The sequence below is a fragment of the Furipterus horrens genome, unplaced genomic scaffold (assembly GCF_987537825.1).
Source record: "Furipterus horrens unplaced genomic scaffold, mFurHor1.1.pri manual_scaffold_7, whole genome shotgun sequence".
Lineage (NCBI taxonomy): Eukaryota > Metazoa > Chordata > Mammalia > Chiroptera > Furipteridae > Furipterus > Furipterus horrens.
In genome coordinates this window covers 110,181,291-110,206,294 of record NW_028327177.1, presented here as the reverse complement: position 1 = coordinate 110,206,294, position 25,004 = coordinate 110,181,291, and the positions used below count along the sequence as shown (strand labels likewise).

General features: G+C 36.8%; 1 protein-coding gene across 1 annotated transcript in view; it reads right to left on the bottom strand.

Annotated features, from left to right (window-relative positions):
- Positions 1-25,004, bottom strand: part of PIK3CB (phosphatidylinositol-4,5-bisphosphate 3-kinase catalytic subunit beta) — a 154,995-nt gene that overhangs the window by 9,173 nt on the left and 120,818 nt on the right. The window contains exons 15-20 of the mRNA XM_090284267.1: positions 23,635-23,756; positions 21,482-21,625; positions 20,177-20,276; positions 10,527-10,705; positions 9,405-9,514; positions 8,173-8,251 (exon numbers count right to left, since the gene is read on the bottom strand). Coding sequence (XP_090140393.1) covers positions 8,173-8,251; positions 9,405-9,514; positions 10,527-10,705; positions 20,177-20,276; positions 21,482-21,625; positions 23,635-23,756 — 734 coding nt within the window. The remainder of the gene's footprint in view (positions 1-8,172; positions 8,252-9,404; positions 9,515-10,526; positions 10,706-20,176; positions 20,277-21,481; positions 21,626-23,634; positions 23,757-25,004) is intronic.

Here is a 25,004-nt window from a genome sequence, read left to right as displayed (position 1 = left end):
GATGAAACTCCATACTGCTTTCCATAGTGGCTCCACCAGTCTGCATTCCCATGAAGAGTGCACAAGGGTTCCCTTTTCTCCACATCCTTGCCAGCACATGTTTGTTGGTTTATTGATGGTAGTCTGGCAGGTATGAGGTGATATCTCATTATGGTTTTCATTTGCATCTCTCTGATGACTAGTGTTCAATAAAAAATTTTGAATGAATAAATTTAATAACAAATCCCTATAAGTTGCCAATTTTACAAATGAGAAATAACAGAATTTGCAAAAAGTCATACATTTAACTAAGTAAAAGATCCAATGCTTAAAACTATGCCTGTGTGGCTCTAAAACTAACTTTTAACCTTACACAGTCTCCAGTGTCACTGAATATATAAGTAGCCTCAAAGGCTACTTTTTGTGCAAAATACTTTTTGCCAAATTGATAGGGAGCATTTTGTTTTAACTTGCATTTCTATTATCCCTAGTAAAAATTAAAAATTTCTAAGCTCTCTTTTAGCTATTTTAAGAATTCCCTTTATGAATCAGGTTCACAGTTGTTCCTATGAGAAAAGAAATGCAGGTTATGATTATTACAAAAGCTTTATTAATTCTATTTCACATACTCACAACTGTAAGCCTACTTTTGCCCATTCCCGTATATTAATAATGTCCTTTTCTCATTCTGGCTGTAAAAATTTTCTCCCATTTTCTAAAAACTGTGTCCTCAGAATAACTCCAAAATAGAATGAGATACTTTGAAAAGTTCTAATTAAAGTTGGGTAACTATAGAAAATGCAATGGATGGAATTCATGATTTCTGTAAGTATTTGACTGCAGCTACATGCCAATCATTGTGTTAGCTGCTGGTGAAACAGTAATGAACAAATAACCAGCCTCTCATCGAGACAAACACAAATGCACAATATACTACATGTGATCTTTGTATGAATGACAAGGGCCACAAGAACATGCCAAGCGTTAGGTAAGGTCTCTGTGAGGAGAATTCAAGGGGAGCACAAAAGCAAGGTGTGCATAAGAAACAATCAGTGTCAGAAAGACCATGCAGGGTTCTACAGGCCATGTGAAGACTTTTGTCATTCCCCTAAAGACAGTGAGAAAGCTTTTGAAGGACTTTATGGCAGAGAGAGAGAAAGCAAGCGAGCGAGCATGTGAGTGTTAGTGCATGTAACAATCAGATAAGAGAGCTTTATTAAGTACAGTAGTTCCAAAATTTCTTTCCAACAAACAATTCAACTATTTTATGTGTCTTTAAGCATTTTTCTAGTTCTAGCAAAATAAGGTTAAGAGAAGAATTGTCAAAGTACATGCTGGCAGTCTGATATACCAATAGACTGCTTTATATCTCATTATTAATTTATTTCTCCTTTTATGAATTTACCTCTCAATAAGCAACGTAGTTACAGTACATGAAAGGTTTTTACCAATACCCCTTATTCTTATCATGACACAGCACATGTGAAGTACACACTGCCCGATTAAAGTGCACTTTGGCTCACTTTCCTGCATCTCCTCCTACCCCACTTGCAGCCAAACTGGGCAAAAGTCCAACAACTTCCTCTTCAAAAGCAGGCAACGATGAAAGCATTCAGCGTCTTGAGGATGGAACACTCACAATGGGAAGGAAAAAACATTCTTGTCTAAGAGACAGTTTGACAGAAGTCAAGCAGAGGACAAACCCTGACCATCTGACATGGGCCTCCTTTGCACTGAACTTCTACACTTCTTATAAAGGCATGACAACAATTAGTAATGTTTACCTTCCTTTCTCAGACTCTCTGACCCAAGGAGTAATTTGCTACCTTTTCACTAAAACAAAAATTGAAAATGAAATAAATTCTACAGTGGGAGGCAGCTCCATAACCCTATTCTGAATGGGTATGTAGAAAGTTTTCTCTGGCCTTGACTTTGACACATTGACCCAAGTCTGCATGGTACTTAGCCCATTGCCTCCAAAGACGGAAAGTATAACACCTTTTCCTAATGACTGCTTTAATTCCATCTTCTTCCTTCATTCCTCTGAGACTACTGATACCAGTGCCATTCAAGTACTGCTGTGTTGCTCTCTTAAAAGCGAAGTAAACCCCATTAGAGCAACTCAGATGTTAAGTCACAATGAAAACTGTTCAAAATTTAATGTGTGGGGATGAGGGTAGGAATTGGGGGCGGTGTAGATGACTGTCAACCCTAACAAAGGCCAGATAGATTTAAATGAAGAAAACCTATTGGACTTGGCAGAAAAGACTAACTGCCTATTATTTATTGAACAAAGAAGGTCAGGGTGTTCTAACATATTGATGGATTACAAATGTTCTAATTAGAAATGAAAGATGCCCAGAGTATTCTGAGACATCAGGGGAAAATGAAACCGAGAAATATGCGCTTCGATTCATGCTAAAATGACATTGTTACAAGTACTAAAATATTCTGATCAAAATAGTACTGTATATAGAAGGTACATTAGATTTAGATTGAACTTAAAAAGAGTGTGTGCTATGTGACCCAGTTTAACCTGAACAGCTGGCCAAAAGAAAACAAACACAATAGGAACACTGGAGCACATATATTTATAGAAACAATAAAAAGTGTTCAGTGAGAAAAAGTACTAGTTTAAAAATGAACTCAAAAGAATTAAAATCCTGCATATTTTTTTAAACATGGGGTCAGAGTACAAAAAGTCAGCAAAGATCTCACTAGACAGACAAGTTCCTTTTTCTTGTTACACACATATTGCTTCCCAGCAGACAGACACCAGGTTTATTTCTAGCACTCCCACATGTGGCTGCCTCCCTTTGCCTGAGGTCACAATGAACTTCATGATGATAAATGTGCTTTATATTTGAATAGAATGTAGAGTCAAAGCTAAGAGAAAAGAACTTGGTTGCGGTTTTCAATTAGGCTGATGGAACTAAGGGCAAAGTCTTTAACTCAACAATTTATATACATAACTAAATAAGACTCATCATATGGCCTGAATCTGCTCTTAGCAAAAGCACACCACTGTGTAGTTTACATGCTAACCTTGAAAAGAGTGAATGAGTTATTAGCCTAAGCATGGAAAGTTTCCTTGAATTTTTGTAGTATAAGTCAAGTAAAAACATTTTTTATCAGGGTTTACTTTTTTCAGAAGGGGAAAGGTCTGTAAACTTTTGTTGGAATGAGCCAAATAGTAAATATTTTAGGTGCTTCAGACTATTAGGTCACTACTCAATTCTGCAGTTAACAGCATAAAGGTCACCACAAACTGCATGCAAACAAATGGGTTGTGGCTGTGTATCAATAAAACTTTACTTACAAAAAAAGCCAGCCCAGATCCCAGAATTTCTCACAATCACCCATTCCTCATATCTATGCTGTATTTCTTATAGGTCAGCAGTTGACCAAAAACTTTGCTACCTAGTCAAAACTACTATCCATTTTTAGATATTCCTCCTAATTTAAAAGAAAAACAATATCATTTACGGTGCTCAAAAAGTCCTTTGTAGAGATGAACTATATTGCCTCTTCCTTATTCCAGTCTTATCCACTAATCTCATGAAAGGAACAACATCCACAGCAAATTGTTCTTTCTACCTTAACAGCACTGCAACATATTTACCCTGGAAGGACTTAAGACTAGAAAACACTTACTTTAAAAAAAAAAAAAAAAGGAAAAAAACATATATTTAGGGCACCAGAACACTCTGATAAACAAAGGATTATAACATATATCTTACCATAATTGTTTTCCACTTAAGACTGGTAAAATAATAGAACGACATCAAGATCAGAATTTGACAGAGTTAGATTTGAATCTGGTTTCTGCTACTTAATATTTTTGTTACTTCTGACATTTGTTTAAAATCCTTTGAGCCTTAATTTTCTCTTCTGTGAAAAAGGAATAACACAGTCCTGGCCAGCAGTATGGCTCAGCTGGTTGGAGCATTGTCCAGTACACCAAAATGTTGTGTGTTCAATTACCTGTCAGGGCACACGCCTGGGTTGTGGGTTTGATCCCCAGTTGGGGAGTCAGGAGAAGCAACCAATCAATGTTTCTCCATTACACTGATGTGTGTCTGTCTGTCTCTCCCCCTTCTGCTCTAAAAGCAATGGAAAAGTATCCTCAGGTGGGGGGAGAAAAGGAATAACACAACATCACAGAGTGGCAAAGATTACATGGCATTATATGTCTATCTGGAAAAAGTCCAGCCATTGTTAATATAACTAGAATGGTTTGCATGACATCAATGTAATCTGGCAGCCAAGGAGAGTGGACCGGAATGCGCATGCGTGAACAGCAACAACTTCACTGTACTAGTCAGCGGGGGTGGCAGATGCCATTCAGTGAGCATGTGTTCTGTGTGTCTGTCTCATTCAAAATGACTGAGCAAGTAGAGCAATGAATCTGCATCAAATTTTGCATTAAGCTTGAACACTCCTCCCTGTAAACTATTCTGATGATTCAGATGGCTGCAGCTTTGGGCAACTGGTGATTGGCAGCTTCATCATGACAACATGCTTGCTCGTGTATCATGTGTTGTGCAGTTTTTTGGCAAAAATATCAAATCACCCAAGCGACTCAGCCCTGTGACTTCTGGCTTTTCCCAAAACTAAAATCACCTTCAAAAGGGAAGAGATTTCAGACTGTTGATGAGATTCAGGAAAATAGGATGGGGCAGCTGATGGCAATTGGGAGAACTGTCCTCTTCTTTGAACTCTAGCTTTTTCTCAGGGAGACCCCACTATTTCTTTGACCTCAGACCTCATCTAGTGTGAAATGTCGTTTGCCTGGGGGTGTTTCTAAAAAATAATCAGAATCAGTTAATTGTTTCACTCTGCAGCTATCTATGGAATAAATAATAGTTGGTATAAACAATAGGCTAATTAACCAGAAAGTTTAAAGGGAAAAAACAGAGAGTGACATGTCCTCAGGGAGCAGCAGAAAAACTCCAACACATTCATTGGAATGCAGAGGGCCATGTGCATAAAACATGCAGAGGCACTGGAAAGAACCCAAAAGGCTCTAACTTTCACCTCTTGCTATCTTTGAGGCTTTACACAAGATAAAGCCATGGCACAGTTCTTAAAACTATCTGGGTAACAGCTGAAGGCATGCCCCAACATGCACACAGGGTTCCTGAAGTCCAGGCATTTAAGGAAATGATTAGCTGAATAATAAACTAACCAAGTAGAGAAATCAGTGACAAAGAATACAAACTTCACAAAATTAGCTCAAAAAGTCACTAAATAAACAACAAACAGCAACAATAAAACTGATGAAAGATGAGAATCTGATTTTCAGAGTTGCCATGTTGTATTTAAAGTGTTAAGTTTCAACAAAAAAAGTATGGAGACATACAAGGTAACAAGAAAATATGGCCCATACACAATAAAAAAGCACCCTATAAAAAGTGTGCCTGAGGAAAACCACATGAATATATTAGACAAAAATTTTATAACACCTATTTTAAGTATGTCCAAAGAACCAAAAGAAACCATTTCTGATGAAAGGTATGAGAATGAAGAATCCCCAAGTAAAGACTATCAACAGGTAGAAATTATTAAAAATGAACCAAACAGAAATTCTGGAGTTGAAAAGTACAATAACTGAATATAATTCACTAGAGGGGCACAACTACAGATATATGAACAGCCCTAAGAAAGAGATAGGTCACATATCCAACCAAGGAATAAAAGAAAAAGAATGAAGAAAAATGAACAATGCCTCAGGGAACTGAAGAATACCATCTAGTATACCAACAGGTACATAATGGCAATCTCATAAAAAGAGGAAAAAAGAGACAGAAAAAAAAATATTCGAAAAAAGTATAACTGAAAACCTGAAATTTGATGTAAAACAATAATCTACACATCCAAGAAGCTCAATGAATTCAAAGTCAGATAAACTCTAAGTAGAATTAGACATACTATAATCAAACTGTCAAGATTAAAAAACAAAAAAGAATCTTGAAAGCAGCAATTAAGGTATGACTTATCACTGATAGGGATTCTCAAAAATCAACAAGTGAGCCCTGGCTAGGTGTCTCAGTTGGTTGGAGCATCATCCTGTACACCAAAAGGCTGCAGGTTCAACTCCCGGTCAGGGCACAAACCTAAGTTGCAGCTTTGATCCTCCAGTCAAGGTGTATACAGAAGGCCACTTATCAATATTCCTCTCTCACATTAATGTGTCTCTCTCCCTCTCAATTAAAAAAATAATTGTACAGGGAAGAATTTTAAAAAAATAATATAACAAAAAGCACAGACCTTAAATGAACATATATTTATAGCAAAAAAAAAAAAAAAAACCCAAAAAACAAAAAACAAAAGAAAAACAACCCACAATACTTATAAAATATTGGAAACATATTAACCCAAACTACTAATACAAAAAATGAAAATTAAATTTCTATGAGATATCATGTTATAGTCATAAGATTTGCAAAAAAAGAAAAAGAAAAGAGAAGAAAAATTAAGAAGTGCAAGGAGATAATTCTGGGTGCAAACATAACAGTGGTACAACCATTTGAGGGGGAGTGGGGAAAGGAAATAATCTTTAATCCCATCATCCAGAAATGACCATTACTATTTTAGGTTCTGTCAACCATTTGACTTTTTAACATGGTTGAAATAATTTTATAACAGTATTTTTGCATAATATTTATTTCACTTGATATTTAAAGGTAAGCACTTTTGCCAAATTGTTAGCAATTCTCTATAAACAATATTTTAAAAATATCTATTTGGTCATACTGAAAAAGCTCTTAATTTTTAAAGCCCTTATTCTACTATTGAGCAAATGTTTAGCCTAAGTGTCCATCAGTAGATGAGCGGATAAAATAGCTATAGTACATTTACACAATGGAATACTACTCAGCTGTAAAAAAGAAGAAAATTTTATCTTTTTCAATAGCATGGATGGACCTGGAGAAATAAGCCAGTCAGAGAAACAAATACATGATTCCACTCATAATGTAGAATCTAATGAACAAACTAAATCAACAAACAAAACAGAGACAGACTCATAAGATAGAGAGCAGGCTGACAACTTTGGGGTGTGGTTAGGGGGTAAAGGATTGAGCAAAAAAAGAAAAAGATCTCATGGACACGAACAACAATGTGGTGATTGTGATGGGAGGGGGTGGAGGTGGAAGAGGGTATAAAGGGGATAAATGGTAATGGAAAAAATACAATAAAAATTAATTATTAATAAAATATTTTTTAAAGGGTGGTCCAATTTTTAAATTTCTAAATAAAGCAAGAATAAATATCTTAGTACATAAATCTCTGTCCACATTTCTAATTTTAAAGTAAATTCTACAAATACTGAATACAGGGTATCATTTGACAAAAATCTTTATTAGCATATCAATGATATCCAATTGTTCTTGTAATTTACACTTTTATACTAGAATTAACAGTGTTCACATAATTATTAGTTTACTTATTTTATCTTGTATGAATAGCCTTTTCACATCTTTTTCTCATATATTTTTATAAGCTCTTTAAATATTTAGGATTGCAATCTCCCATCTTGTTCATTATGACTATAATGCCCAGTGTGAGGGCTGACTTAATTTTCTTGCCTGATATTCAAATCTTATATTTTTAGGTAAATATACAACATTTTGTTTGCAATTATCTTCAGCTGTTTGTTATCTTAGAATATCTGATAATTACAATTTTAAAATCCATTATGTTTCCTTTTTTCTGTTGCCATAAACCTTTCTTGCTCCCTGTCTACCCCTAATAACAGTGGCAAGCTAAAAACCCTAGAAGTCCACCTAAACTCTTCATGGTCAGGAAGGCAGAGAAATCACTGTTCCTAGGCTAAGAATATGAGCAGTCCTTTCTCTGGCCTTGTCACTCTCATAACCACTAGTGAAATCCTCCCTGAAAGCAACTTCAAAACCATAAAGGTTAGACCATGACTCTTGTTGTGTGTCCGGGCCTTACTAGAAGTAAACTATTCCATTTTTCTGAATTTGCCATCACATGGATAGTTTTACACCTGATGAGGTTTAAATAAGGTATGTATTTGAGAGTACACTGTAAAATGTAAAATGCCAGATTTTATTACATTATAAAAAAATTAATAATAACAACACGAGGGAAGGAATCAACAAGTTTTTGAAATTTTGCTATGAAGGAATAGAATATGAGGCAAAAAAAATTCATTAGAAACCTCACCGAAGATCCAAACCAGCTTCTTTCCAGAGTAAATCCATCAAGCGCAGCATTTGGAGTGTCAACATATCCTGTCGTAGATCTAAGAGAAAAAAACCATGCATTATTACAAATGCTTTCCATTTTATGACTGCTAACATTAGTTCAAGATTAGCTATTCAGCCAGAATTAACTAAAACTATTGACAAATGCTATGCTAATTTTTTTCCCAAAATTTTAATGTTTACCATATTCATTATGCTAAATATTAGGTTTGCTGGTTAGCATGTCCCTATACACTATTTCAAAAATTAAGTGTTAAAATATTTCCTAATGTTTACCATGTATAAGTTACTATATTAATTGTATGGATGCTGTAATAGACTTATAACACAGTAATGCTGTATTAAAGCATTCACACAATTCACACTAATTATTTTTCCTTCTTAATTTTAGGGATGTACAGGGAGTCTTTGAGAGTTACATAAGTAATAATTGCATGATGGGTTTACAAAACAGTAATAGTTGATTTTATTTATAATGTCCAGGGGTAATTTTCAAGTAACAGAGGCTGTGAAAGTAGTGACTTTTACATAATGACATCCATATGGTCAAGTGATGTTAAATGTCAGCAAAATACTACAAGTTCTTTTAAAAATAGTTGTAAGCACCTAGTATGTTAAGCATACTTACTTGTTCATCTCACTTAATTCATTTTAATAACCCCAACATATAAATGTTATAATCCTCATAAACATGAAGAATTTGAAGCTCAATGAATTTTGTATGACTTGCCTGTAGTCACATAACTAATAAGTGGTAACAGTCATGACTGCCTTCTGGTTGATGTGATTACTTCAGAGGCATTTCCTTTATAAAGTATGGGTCAGTTAGATATTTTAAAATACAAAACTATGGCAGTGTATCAAAATTGCTATCACTGAAGTATGATATATAAATGTATTATTGAAAATATTCTGTTGTATTTCACAAGCTTTTTACACAGGAACAGACAGACTTAGTATTTTGTAGGGGGAAAGGGGGGAAAGTTTATTAGAACAATGTAAGTAAGCTGCAGAAATCAATTTCCAAAAGGGGGAAAAAAAGATTTAGGACATGCTGAATTCAATGTTACGACCATTAATAGCTAACTCTTTTGGCAGCCATTTGTTACACATCACCTTTCAGACAGAGCAAAATAACAACAAATGAGGAAATACTAAGGAATTTGGTTCTGTAAAAACCTCAGTACATACCATCACCATTTTTAAAAATGACTCCAACTGAATCCTCACCAAACACCTTGTTGTTGTACACCAGCCACAAAGGCTTCATTTTAGAATCCATGTATTTACACTTTTCAACACTGAAATCAAACAAGGGGAAAATCAGCCCACTTCAATTTAAAGATATGGCAAGATTATAATTTTGCCATGATATCCTAGGCTTGGAAGAGCCCCTCACCTGCCCCAGTCTGCAGAAGTCAGAACTAGAACATTTCCTCTTGGTAGAAAAGCAACCTGGATGACGCCTTGGTTGGTATGTAGTGATGCCAGATGGGCTGAATTAAAAACTCAGGTTTGCACTTTTCACTACCTACATTTAAAATTCCTTTTCAGGCTAGGCTGGGTAGCTCAGTTGGTTAGAGCATTGTCCCGATACGCCAAGGTGCAGGTTCTATCCCTGGTCAGGGCTCATGTAAGAAGCAACCAATGAATGCACAAAGTAAGTGGAACAACCAATCAATGTATCTCTCTCTCTCAAAAATCAATCAATAATTTTTTGAATTCCTCCTTTTTTCTTTATTCTTAAGCTTATGTTCTTATATACAGTCATTAACAAACAGAACATATTATTGAATTTAAATTAGGGTTATTAAGAGTTCATTCTTAATTTCTTAAAAGGGATCAACTTTGAATACTGATATACTTAATACACATTATTAATTTTCTATTATTACCTCTGTAGAAAATGAAAAAGTGAGAAAGTTTTCCAAATTTATTCAAGATCTCATTTTGAAATAGGGAAGTTATTAGTACATAATTTTAAAAATATGTTAACTATTAAAATGATGGGCGCCAACATTTTACTTAATAGGACTTCCAACTCTTATAAACCAGTAATAGGAAACAAATTTAATTACATACAATTGAAAGGAAATTAACTTGTAATAACTTTCACTAACCTAGCAGACATACATCCTACTGAACACAAGAATAACCGTCAAGGGCTTTTAAGATTTTGCTTCTTTAATTATATTTTACTTATTGGGGCTAATAGCTGACCCTATTCCTCTTACAAGGCAGTCACTTAGAAATCCTTTCTTTACTGCTATTTTCATGTAAGATTCATTAAGCATATCACAGATTGTCACTTACTGAAGTTCTGAGAGGATGACACAGGGGTTCAGAGGTGACTGCAGGTCAGAGAGGGCTTCCCGGTAAGCATTCTGTTTTAAACAAGTGTGCATGGCTTCTTTCCCTTTGGCTCTGTTTAGCTTCACTGCATTCAGTTTGATTAAACTATTTAAAGTTTTTAACTTATTGAGTGCTTCGACCTGAAAAATACATTTCCCCACCAGCAAAATTCATTCATGGTTAAAAATAATATAAAGTACTACCATATAATTTGATTATATTAATCAGTAACCACTCCAACACACACACACACACCACCACCACCACCACCACCACCACCACCACCCCAAAGTTAAAACAGTGCTTGGCTTACAACAGATACAACAGTATTAAAAAAACTTAACTTTTATGACACATTACTTAAAGCTCTATTTTTCAAAATTTCTTTACCCCTTTTCTTATATGGAATCTTATAAATCAGAAAGAAGTAAATGGATATGGATTGTGAATAAGAAGGTAAGTATGAAACTTTAACTACTCAGAACTCAGCAGCTCACTAATAGAATTTGAAACACAGCTAATCTGAACCACTCCATTTGGCCAACTCTGTAGCCTAAGAAGAAAATTTATATACAATTATTAACCCTGGGGTTCCTGATATTCAACCTTACTACCTGCTTCTTGTCATTACTCTTATATGACATCTTCTCAGTATATTCTGTCTTTCCACTCGTCGGCAGCCGTCCGTCTCGAGAGACGATGGTGTAGCTTCTTAAGAGTCTATCTGCACCGCCGAGAATGGCTGTGCAGTCCAACTCGGGAGTGACACGGTATCTGTCTCCTCCCGTGTTGAATCGACATCTTGTGATGACGCTGGAGTGTCCTCTCCAGTGAAGCTGAAGCTACAGAGCCTGGGCAGGGTGATATGGAGGGTCTGCTGTTGCCCATGCCCGTCCGTCTCGAGAGACAATGGTGTAGCTTCTTAAGAGTCTATCTGCACCGCCGAGAATGGCTGTGCAGTCCGACTCGGGAGTGACACGGTATCTGTCTCCTCCCGTGTTGAATCAACATCTTACGATGATGCTGGAGTGTCCTCTCCAGTGAAGCTGAAGCTACAGAGCCTGGGCAGGGTGATATGGAGGGTCTGCTGTTGCCCATGCAGCAGACACCCCCTCTCTTCGCAGCTGAGGGATCCAAGGGAAAGACGGAGTCAATACAGCTTGGCTTCAGGTGCGCCGCAGGAGTTGCCGGTGTTGACTACAACGTCAAACTGCCTTAGGGACTCCGGCTCCGGATTTTCTGTCGGGGTTTACTCCCTTAGCCTTTCCCCTGAAGAGGTATGCCGCAAGGCAGCGGAGGTTTTTTGGAGTCAGAGTTTTCCTTCTCTGATGTGCCCTGACTGGAAGATCGAACCAGCGACACTTAGCTCGCAGGCCGACGCTCAATCCACTGAGCCAAACCAGCCAGAGTATGTCTTTCCACTAATAGTAAGTTAAAATGGATTGTTTGTGTAATAAGAATATTCACAGATACAGTATTTTTTGTCCAAGTCTAAATTAATTACTTGTTTTTATGAGGTAACCAGCTATCAAAATGTATGCAAATTTTTAAAAAGCTATGCAAATAGTACAAGATGAATCTACAATGGTCAACTTAATAAAAATCCACTGTGTTTAAAAGTCAAATTTGATTAATAACTGAGGATGTTTCAATGCTCTCTTATGTAATATTCCATAAGAGAGCCTTGGCTAACCATAAATTATAAGATTTTATCATTATGGCTATAAAACTGGAAACTAAAGATAAAAACAGAGTATGTGTAAGTCATATGTAACAAGCATATAGAATATGTATACAAAAAATATTATGGGCCCTGGCTGGCCAGGTAACTCAGTTGGCTGAAGCATCACCCTGACATGCCAAGGTTGTGAGTTTGATTGATACCTGTCAGGGCACATAACAGAGTCAACCAATGAATGCATAAATGAGTGGAATAACAAAACAATGTCTGTCTCTGTCTCTATCAATAAATTCTAAAAATTTTAAAAAACATTATGAACACCATGGCTTGAATTTCCATGTACAGGAGATTTATTCTGTACCATCTTTTCATTTTCAAATTCTGCTTCTATGCAAGGAAACCACTAAGAGTCTGTAGGGAGGTGAATTCAGGCATACAGTTTCTATAGACAGACTGAGGGTATTCTCACAGGAAACTGGGAAAGTTCTATGTAGCTTGATGATAAAAATTAAGATGGCTAAAACCTGCCAGATTAGTCATCTGTCAAAACCACAGACACTCCATTTCTCAACTATTTCAGAAGCTGTACAAACAGTGGTGAAAAGGGAACCAGCTAAAAAATGGGCTATGCAAACAGGAACTTTTTTGACGTATTAGAAATTTGAATTTCTTCCATGTTTATATGGTTGGGAATTTTCATGCCCCATCACTAATTGTGTTGATACTCATTTCCTGGAACAGTGACCTGAATACCCATATGGCCATAAGTCTAATACTTCAAGTGCTTTAACACCTTGTCTTTTTATAGGTTTACAGTGATAACAAGACCTGCCATGTAAAAGGTAGTCTTCCCCTTGTTATTCAGCAGTCTAGAAAAAAAAAAGTAAGAATAATGTGATCATACATATATCATATGACTGCTGTTATAAAAGTCAAGTTAAGGTTCCCAAAGAACCAAGAAAATGTCCGGTATGGTTGAAGTATATGAGTGAGGTCAAAGAAGTAGGGAGTTCATCAAGTGTGGTCTTAAAGGCTCTGACAAAGGATTTGGATTTTTATTCTCCATGCAATGAAAACTACTGCAGGGATTTAAAAGAGGGAAACCTACATGTAAATTTTAAAAAGATAACTTTATCTGAAGACATCTAGGTGAGAGGATAATGGATTGGACTAAGGTGGTAGCCATGAACACAAGAGACATTGACAGGTATGAGACCAATTGAAGGGGACTATCAAATTAAGGGGATTAATAATATCAATCTCATATTGTTGTGAAGAATAAATAGCCCATAATAAGTGGTTAGCTATTATTACCATCATGAATGGGCTTTCCAAAAGGGAGAGTTCAGATATAATTGGTTTTAACATGACTGAAAAATCATCACTATTAAAATTATCTCTGAAAACCTATGCGAATTTCTCTGGCAATGCAAATGAGTTAGAAAAGTGTAGTAGATACGAATTTGCCTTCCCTGCACTCACTGCTTCTGCCAAAACTACCACCTGTGGACTTATAGAACACCTTATCCATTTATCATGGTATTCCACATAGCATTGCTTCTGATCAAGAAACTCATTTCACAGAAACCGAAATGCTCATGGAATTCACTGGTCTTACCACATTCCCCACCATCCTAAAGTAGCTGGCTTGATAGAAAAGTGAAATGGCCTTTTGAAGAGTCAGTCATAGCTCCAATTAGGTGACAATATCTTGCAGGGCTGGGGCAAGGTTCCACAGCAGGCTGTATGTGCACTAAATCAGTGGCCAATATATGATGCCGTTTCTCCTATTGCCAGAATTTATGGGTCCAGGAATCAAGGTGTGCAAACAGAGGTGATACTACTATTACTACCATGGTGACCCACTAGCAAAACTTTTGCTTCTTATTCCTGTGACCACATGCTCTGCTAGCATAGTAGTCTTAGTTACAAAAGGAGGAATGCTTTCACTGGGAGATACAACAATGATGCCATTGAACGTGAAGAATCCTTCTCAGCCATTTTGCACTTCTCATCCCTCTGGAACAACATGCAAAGAAGGGCATCACGTTGCTGGCTAGAGTGACTGATCTTGACCACCAAGGGGAAATTGCCCACTATTCCACAATGGAAGTAAGGAAGAGTATGTCTAGACTACAGGAAGTCTCTTGGTGTTACCAGGCTCTGTGATTAAGGTCAAAATTAAAAGCCAATCCAAGCAGGACTACTAATGGCCTAGACCCTTCAAAAATGAAGGTTTGGGTCATTTCAGCAGGTAAACAACCACAACCAACTGAGGAGCTTGCTAAAGCAAAGGAAATACAGAATAGGCTGGAAGAAAGTAGTGATAAACACCAGCTATGACCATGTAACTACTTACAAAAATGAGGACTAATTGTTATGAATATCTCCTCATTTTGCTGTATGTGTTTGTTTTGTGTGTTTATAGCACTTGTCTTTGTTTCTTCCTGCTCTTATTCCCTTATCAGGTAATATAAGATAAATTGACCTTACGTCATAGTATTTGTGTTGTTAATTTTACATCACAGTATTTAATCTATAGGATGTCAAAAAGAAGAATAAACACCACTCAAGGATATTACCTCCACTTCTAAAAAAGAGGTTAGTGCATTTTTAGATATACTCAGGGTAGTTGTGTCAAGCTAGGTGAAAGTTTGACCTTGTTATTGTCTTAATTTGAAGATTAAGTATGGTTTAACAATTTGTATATGGATGCTTAATTGATCTATCATGGTTAATTTTATGCATTAACTTGACTGGACGATGGAGTGCCCATGTATTTGGTCCAACATTATTCTACAAATGTCTGTGAGGGTGTTTCTAGACGAGATTAACATATGAATCAGTAGACTGAGAAGGTAAATTGCCCTCCCTAATGTGAATGGCCTCAACCAAACATCTGAAGTCCTGAAAACATCAAAAAGGCAGACCTTCTGCTAGGAAGAAGAAATTCTACCTGCCTTACTGCCGGAACTTGGGCATAGGTCTTTTCATCCTTTCAGACTTGAACTGAAACATGAACCTTCTTAGTGTCAGCTTATCTGCTTTTAACCAGAACCTATATACTATTGGTTTCAGGACTGAAAACTTCAGATTTAGACCAGAACTACACCATCAGCTCTCCTGGGTTTCCTGCTTGCTTTACTACTGATCTTGGGACTTCTCAGCCTCCATAATCATATGACCCAATTCTTTATAATAAATCTCAGTCTCTACCCCCATTCACTCTCTCTAAATACATACACAAATAGACTTCCGGCCAAGATGGAGGCACAGACAGACACTCTGCATCTCCCTCCACAACTAAGAAGGAATACAACTACCTCAAAACTAGAAACAACCACAAGTTCCAGAAAATCAAACTGCATGGAAGTCCAGCAAACAAATATATAAAGAAGAAATGCTCATCCAGACAGGTAGGAGGGACGGAGAGGACGTGGTGTGGTGGGGGCAGCAGCGGTGGCAGAGGCAAATGGCAGAAAGCGCAGTCACACATTTTAAAAATTCAGGAAGGACATGTGGCAAGTGTTCCCAGTTCCTCACCAGACCTAGCAGCCCATGGTCCTAGCTCCATGGAAAATCAAGCCTCATTGCTTCTGACTGTGCAGAAAAGAGGGGATTTGGGGAGAGGCAGAAACTGCAGGTCTCAGCAGAGTCTGCTTGTTTAAAGGGCCCCAACGGTCCTAGAACGTCCGCAGACCCACCCACTCTGGGAACAATGGCCAGGGCAGCAGCTAGAGGGGCACCAGTCGGTGCGGAAGTGGGAGGGGTGCCTGGAAAAGGGGAGAGTGCTAGGCAGGCGGCACTGTTCCCTCTCAGACCTGTCACCCACATATAGTGCCACAACGTGGTGAAACAGGTCACCCTGTACTGACAAATCCCTGAGGCTCTGCCCCTGACAACGTACATAACAGGAGTGACAGCTCTACCTGGGACGCGGGGGCAAACAAACACAGGAGCCTATCAGAATGAGGAGACAGAAGTATGGCCCAAAAGGGGAAACGAATCAAGGTTCCAGTGGGAGAACTAAGCAACGAGGAGGGAGCCAACCTCACAGATGCCATAGACAACCTAACAGATGCAGAATTGAAAACACTGGTGATAAAGATGCTCACAGGTTTGACAGATATGCTTGAGTATGACAAATGCATAAGAGAAGAAGTGAAGGCTATGCTAAGTGAAACAAAGGAAAATCCACACAAAATCAATGGTGAAGGGAAGGAAACCGGGGTTCAAATCAATGATTTGGAACATAAGAAAAAAAAACAGTCAACCAGTGCAGAATGAAGAAGCAAGAATTGAAAAAAATGAGGAAAACTTCCCAAATTTTGCAAAGGAGATAAACATACAGGTCCAGGAAGCACGGAGGGTCCCAAGTGAGCTGGACCCAGAAGGGACCACACCAGGATGCATCATGATTGAGATGCCAAAGGTGAAAGACAAAGACAGACTCCTGGGGGCAGAAAGAGAGAGGCAGAGAGTTGCCTATAGGGGTTGCCTATAGGACTATCAGCGAGTTTCTCAGAGGACACTTTGCAGCCAGGAAGGGACTGGCAAGCAGTATTCAATGTGATGAAAAGCAACCTACAACTAAAATTACTCACTCTATCCAGCAAAGCTATCATTTGGAATAGAAAGGCAGATAAAGTGCTTCCCAGACAAGATGAAGCTAAAGGAGTTCATCATCACTGAGCCATTATTATATGATATGTCAAAGGGACTTACTTAAGAAAAAGATCAAAACTATGAACACTAAAATTACAACAAATGCACAACTATCAACAACTGAATCTAAAAAATAAAATGAAATCCAACTAAGCAAACCAGAAAAGGAACAGAATCATAGGTATGGGGATCATTTTGAGGGTTATCAGCTGGGAGCGGGGGAGGGGAAAAAATGGGGATATGGTGCAGGGACTAAGAAGCATAATCAGCTGCTACAAAATAGACAGGGGATGTTAAGAATAATATAGGAAAGGGTGAAGCCAAAGAACTTATATGCACGATCCATGGACATGAACTAAGGGGGGTGGGATTGCTGGAGGTAAGGGGGGTACTGGGCAGAAGGGAGCAAAGGGGGAAAAAATTGGAACTACTGTAACAACATAATCAATAAAATATATTTAAAACAAATACACACACACACACACACACACACACAAATATATATCCCACTGGTTTTATTTCTCTGAAGAACACTAACACTTTTCATCTAGCTAACACCAACTAGACCATCAAAACCCACAACTGTCCTTTCTACTGTGAACCTTTCCCTAATACCCTAAGGTAGGTTACTTGTGTCTCTTGTGCTTCTGTGATACTCCTCTAACATTTGTATCATAATACTTAATCTCTAATTTGTACACGTACTCTATGAAATATAAACTCCTTGACAAGAGCAATACAGTATTCCCTCACTTATCATGGGTATTATGTTCTAGATGTCCCCGCAATAGGTGAAAATCCACGATGTATGAACCTTACATTTATTTTAGTATTTATATATTTTAAGGCCTTATAAACCCTTCCCACACACTTATAAACCATTCCCAGTCCCTTACTAACCTTTCCCACCCTCTTATTAACCTTTTTAACACTTTCACAAACACTACTTATGTTCTTAAACATATTTTACACTCTTAAACCTACATAACTTTAACAACATACGTACACAGTACCGCAAAATCCCGCAATACAGTGAAAAATCTGTGATAATTAAACAGAATATTTTTTAAAATCCCGCGATACAGTGAGGCCACGATAAGTGTACCACGATATATAGAGAGGGACTCGTCGGCAGCCGTCCGTCTCGAGAGACGATGGTGTAGCTTCTTAAGAGTCTATCTGCACCGCCGAAAATGGCTGTGCAGTCGGACTCGGGAGTGACACGGTATCTGTCTCCTCCCGTGTTGAATCGACATCTTGCAATGACGCTGGAGTGTCCTCTCCAGTGAAGCTGAAGCTACAGAGCCTGGGCAGGGTGATATGGAGGGTCTGCTGTTGCCCATGCAGCAGACCCCCCCTCTCTTCGCAGCTGAAGGGTCCAAGGGAAAGACGGAGTCAATACAGCTTGGCTTCAGGTGCGCCGCAGGAGTTGCCGGTGTTGACTACAACATCAAACCGCCTTAGGGACTCCGGCTCCGGATTTTCTGTCGGGGTTTACTCCCTTAGCCTTTCCCCTGAAGAGGTATGCCGCAAGGCAGCGGAGGTTTTTTGGAGTCAGAGTTTTCCTTCTCTGTAGAGAGGGACTACTGTACAGCTAATTTGACTTCATATCACCAATACCTAACACGAACCCTGGCATATAATAAAGTCTGTGTAAGTATATATTAAACCATTAAGAAAACCTTGTGTGAGGTTAGATAATACTCAACTCAGAAAAGAAGTACTGCCAGCGGACAAGAGCATATTGTTGTTAACTGTTGATGAAGGGTTCCAGCAGAAGAAGTTGAGATATAGGACTGCTTTATTTTGAGGGCAGAAATGCTCTCATCTCATCTTTCAAGGAACTAAGGCCCAACCAGCAAATCAAGCCTGGGCCATAGTTATGCTTCTCATTTGCAAGCAAGTTATTCAAAGACTCATTACTATTTGCAATTACTTAGCTGTATAAATCAGGATTATCTCAAAAACAAAATACAGAAATAACTGCATACTGAGACTACCATGACCAACAATAGTACCCGATTTTGAAATTCTGTGTTCTGTTAAATGGCTTCTATTTTATTTTAGCTTCAAAAATAATTTATACTAATAAAAATGACATTATTGTCTATTTTATAATACATACTGGGTCTGTGTTTAAGTTTTGACTTAAAAATTAAAGAGTTGTGCTGCTAAAAAGGTATAAAAATTTCCAGAATTAAAAAAACCCTTTAGTTTTATTGCTCAACAAACCTAACTTTGAACTTTATTTCTGTCACTTAATAGCTGTGAGTTTTGCCTTGACTGGTGTGGCTCAGTGGGATGGGTGTTGTACCGCAAACCAAAAGGTTGCCAGTTCGGTTTCCAGTCAGGGCATATGCCTGGGTTGCAAGCCAGGTCCCTGGTTGGGAGCATGCGAGAGACAACCTATCGATGTTTCTCTGACACATCAATGTTTCTCTCCCTCTCTCTCTCTCTCCTTCCTTACCCCCCCCCAAATATAAATAAATAGAATCTTAAAAAAAAAAAAAAATTGTTGTGAATTTTTAGGTAAGTTAATTAAACTCTTGGAACCTTAGTTTTCCCCCTTGTCAAATCTAGACAGTGCTAATAAGTACTATGGCATATTATTAAGAGTACAGTTAAGACATCACACTTAAAACACTTACTATGGTTCCTGGTCTAAAGTAAGCAATTAATATCTGAGCTATTAATATCACTCTTATGTCATCATCTGCAATGATTAGAAGATGAGGGTTGGGGAAGAAGATGAGGCACTATGGAAGAATATCACAATTTCAGGCATATATATGTATATGGTTTTTTAAAAGCAACTTGAGGATTATGAATTCTTTTAACACCTATAGATTTAGGTTTCAAAATATCTCAGTCAAACAAATAGCAGAGCATATGAATCATAAATACTACACTAACTGGAAAGAGTTAACTCAGGGATATGAAAAAACGGTCTAAAGATTTCATGACTATTGTTACCATCAACAACAAACCCACTGTTAAGCATATATAACTAGGTATTTCCTAGTAAAATCTAAGGTGTATTATTACTAGTATGAGGAACCCTGACTAATTTTTCAGGTAGCATTCAATTAATGATCTGCTAAATTTGTTGAAATTTCATTTCTTGACTAAATTTTTGATTTAAAAAAAGTATTAATCCAGTTTAGTTACTGAAACCTCTATAAATGAAATGAAAGAAATAGCATATGATACAATTTATCAAATACCATGTGGCAAATTGAACATGAAGATTAAAGCAAGCTGATACCTGTTTGGATAGCACTTTCATGTGCCCTACGCTTCCCCGGCAGTATGCTTCAAGGATGACACCAAATTGTATGGAGACAGCAGGAATGTGCACTTCTGACCTGCAGAAAGTTAATAATATTATGATGGTTTATCAAACACTTCAGATCACCAAATAAAAGTACTGACTTCTTTATTCTATTATAAAATTAACTTGTGATGTCAACCAAAGAAAAGAAGAACACATCCTCTTGTGAAAAAATTTTAGTGGGACAGTCAACTTTCCAATTCTTTAAACATCATAGCTCAAAAGGACATGAGATTTTATAATTATTTAATTCTTTATTCTAAAAAATCTCCCATTTTTACATCTTACCTTATTTGCTTTTTGGAGTGAAAGGTAATATTACCAATTTAGAGACAACTACAAAGATCTGACCCATATCATACAATTGACTAATCTCTCAATTAGCTTCTATTTGATTTTTTCTCACTTAAAGAATGGTGTGCACAACTGAAACAGGAAGGAATACCCGATTCCCTGAGAGATTTAAAATAAGAAAATTTAACTGTATAAGAAAAAAGACAAATTAAAAATAAGAAAGACTCTCTTAAGAAAAGCAAGGTCTAAAAATATAATCCCAAAAATTAACATAAAAATATTATAGATATAGAACTTACTTCCCTTAGGAAGTTTAGCCTAAAGGAAAGAAAGTTATTTTGTTTTCTGATAAACATCACTTTCAATTCTCTAAAGTCCAGATGAAAACAACAAAAATGTCTCAGTAGAGTCAGAAATGAGGAATCGACAATTTTCATAGGAAACAAAATAACTTTAGTCCTCTTTCCTGATTTTACTCATATATAAATTGGGTGAAATAAGGTTTATGTATTTCTAAAAATTACCTAGTTAATAAAGAAGCTGAAGATAAAGTTGCTGTTGTTATAGGAAAACTTTAAAATCTTCACTGAATAGTAGCAATTATATAATATTACTACCCACAAACTTATGAAAGGAATTAGTAATCTGTTTTTCAGTCCAAATATATTACCACAGTAAGTACACTTTATAGGTAAATAGCGATACATTTATGATTAGTTTCAGTTAAAAATCAAGGAGGCACGGAGGGAAACATCTGAATTACTTTGCCAAATAATGAAAATTATGGATTATCAAGAAATAGAGGACACCAAGAAGAAAATTGATGTTATAGATGGCTCAGAAACAAGGAAAGCAGCTGGCTATTACTGTTAAATGTCCTGTCTTATGCTGATTTGTACTTATAAAAGCACAAGGTGGACTCAAATTGAAATATAAAACACTTACCTAAGATGCCAAAATAGAAACTGCCCTATCCTCCGATTAGCAAGTGCTCTTTCTAATAGGAATCTAGAGAGGGCACAGTCAAGAAAAGGCTCATATTTTAAAACTTGCACCAGTTGTAAAAGATATTGGGAGAGTTCTTCATCACTGAAAAAAAACACAAGACATAGTAAGTCACTCAACACCCTGTGCCAGAAAAAGATCCCTTCTTATCAAGCTATCAAATACTAACTCACTGAAACACGACATTTCTTTTGGGTCAGGCTTGTTGCATGCTTACATTCACTGTTCCACTATTACAATAACACAAGAAAAGCTGAGGGTTTCAGACGGGCAGGAGGGAGATTGGAAGGGAGCAAAGAACAGATATATGGGGTATTTTTATTAAATTATTCAGATTGACAGAATTGATGACTATATTTACAATGAGCCCAGAGCTAGAATAAAATTAGGTACTAATTTCTGGAGATGCTGAAAAACTGTACTCAGTGAACAAATCTTTTTTTTTTAATAAAAATGTTATCAATCCTTTAAGAATTTATTTTCCTTTCCTATCATTAGTGTTAGCAATTCTTTCTCCCAGATAATCAATAAACAAGTAAAATCTTAACTTAGTTTAAAGGATAAGAAAATGAGTGCATATGTAAGCGGGAATTCAATCACTGAATTGATATAATATTGTAATTAAACTAAGTTGAATTAATTAAGGTTAGTGGCTCTCTATTGGATGCCCATCCCCAAACATTCACATGTAAGCATACTCCCATCAGAAGCAATTCCAGTAGTTGGGTAAGATACGAATCTCAAGCCCACTACTTTCAAATAAATCCCATGGATTTCTACACAGTATTGACCAAAGGGGACTTTATAAGTATATTCACTGCAGCATTGTTTATAACAGACAAATCGGGAGAAAACTTAAAATGTTCCTCAACAGGGAAATGGAAAAATTAAGATATATCCCTATGACAGAAGACAGAATAAACTACACTTATATGTAATGGGAAAGACTGACTTCAAAAACTTAATGTTGAGGTTTTTAAAAAGCAAAATGTAAAAAAAATGCAATTGTAAAACATCTTTGTGTGTATTTTAAAATATTATAATATCATTCTGTATCTATATTTTATAGATATAGAAGTGTGATAAAAACATAAAAACATAGCATAGAAAAATATACACCAAATTCATGATTATAGCGGCCTTTAGAAAGTGAAAGTAATCAGGACTCAATAAGGAAACTATGATGACTACATCTTTAATTGTAATGTTATTTGCTTAAAAACTTAAATGTTTTTAAAAAATAATCATTACAAAATATTAACATTTATTAATTCTGAATGGTATAGAAAAGGGGCCTGATTGCTATCCTCTGAAAAAGCTTGTGCTTGGTTGGCATCTGGAAACAGATTTTAAAAGGCTTTCTGCCACGATAACAGATAAGTGACTCAACATGTCTCAACTGTACAGACAGTATGGTTTACACTGAATTTCCATTTTTCACCTGGAACTCAAGAATATTGGTATGTACTAGGCAGAGGGTGCTTATGAGACTAGCCCCCATTAAAAATGCTACCTACTAAGTCTCTAATGAGCTTCCCTAGTAGACAATATTTCAAACATGTTGTTACAACTCACTGCTGAGGGAATTAAGTGTATTTAGTGTAATTCCACTGGGAAAGGAACCTTAGAAACTTGCCTGGTTTCCTCCAGACTTTGCCCCATGAATCTTTTTCCTTTGCCAATTCTGCTCTGTATCCTTTTGCTGTAATAAATCATAACCAAGAGTATGATTATATACTGAGTCCTACCTATAACTCCTCCTAGTGAATTATGGAACCTGAGGGTGATCTTGGGGACCTCTGTTACAGTATGTTTTTGTTTGTTTTACAATATAGAGTAAATGCACGCACACATGCACAGCAGAGCAACAGCGAGAGAGAGAGAGAGAGAGAGAGAGAGAGAGAGAGAGAGAGAGAGAGAGAGAGAGATGGGGAGGGGGAGAGATATGGAGAAGAGGGAGGGAAAAAAACAAATGCTTTAAACTGAACAATTCCTAGCCTCTTCCTTTCTTATGAGACATTCAAGTAGACATAACCTTCTCTATCCAAAATCAAGTAATTCCTTGTCCCCCAAAAGCCAACTGCAGGAGATACCTCATCTGTTGCAGGCAGCCCACAGCATATTCCCGAACATATTGATCTGGATAGTTGAAATCTAGAAGCTCCAGGGCCTCCCGAGGGGGCAGTTTAGGCCAAATCTGAAGTAGTGCTTGAAGCTGTTTAAAAATTGAAACAGGTTCAGTATTTATAGGGGTTAGGAGCAGAGATGGGTCAAAGGAAAATAGAATCATTTTTAATTACAGAGGCCTCAAAACTCTATTCCTGTTAATAGGTATTAATAAAAACTGTCACAGTTGAGATATTCTATAGATAAGCAAGTAAGAAAAACTATTAAGTACTTACCTGGAAATAGATGATACACTTAATATATGAATTCTACAATCAATAGCCATTAAATAATTTTTAAAAGGAAGAGAGAGAGAGATAGAGGGAGGAAAGAAGGGTATGCATGCACAAAATGATCAAGAAATAGCTAAAGGTAAAATTCAAAGTACAAATGTAAGCTGCAAGGCTCAAGTTAATGATGGGCAATTTACATATAAAGTTCATTAATAACAACAGAAAATTATTTTGAGGGAGTCTACTTTTAACTCTTAATATTTTAAAAGAATATTATCACTTAATGGAACATTTCATTGACCACAACATGTTTAAACCCTTTAAATCATAATAAGCAGCCCACTAGAAATAAATAGCACTTAGATGTTTATTTTCTAAAAACAAGGTAAATACAGTCTCCTATTTACAGATGCCGCTTAGATATGGTCTAGACGCAGAATAAAAAAAGAATGCCTTGGAGAGATGAGCTGAACATGCAGGTAGAGGGGGTATGTTTGGGTACACATGGCCACATCTTTGGAAACCCAAGTTCCAGAGAACCCAAACCTCTTGAGCTTTTGAGCTTTTGTGTGAGACTTGGGCTTTGAGAATTAAATAGAAAGTTTACATTTATCTATATGCCATCAGAGCACAGAGACACTCATCATGGTTCCTCCTGGCAAGAGTCTCTTCCTCCTCATGTTTTTGATAGATTTATAGCATGCATTCTTATAAGGGATGGTAACTGGGAAGAAAACTGGTTATGGAGAGCAAACAAAAATTTTTGACGATTATAAATGTGGCCCCTACAGCTCAACCCTATCTAACAAAATATTTTTCTTTAATATTTGATTTATCTCATTGAGTTTACTTGGTTATCACTGACATCAAGCCCAAAGAAGATACACAAAATGTATATAAGATCAGAATTATAAAACTATGGCAAATAGATGGCAATGATTGTAAGATTTTTTCTCAACTGACAGCCCAAGCTCAAAGTCATGTTGTGAGAGGTGGTCTGTTACTACCTGCTGGCTGCCTTGTATATGTCATTTAAGCTTTTGTGTGCAACTTGGGCTTTGAGA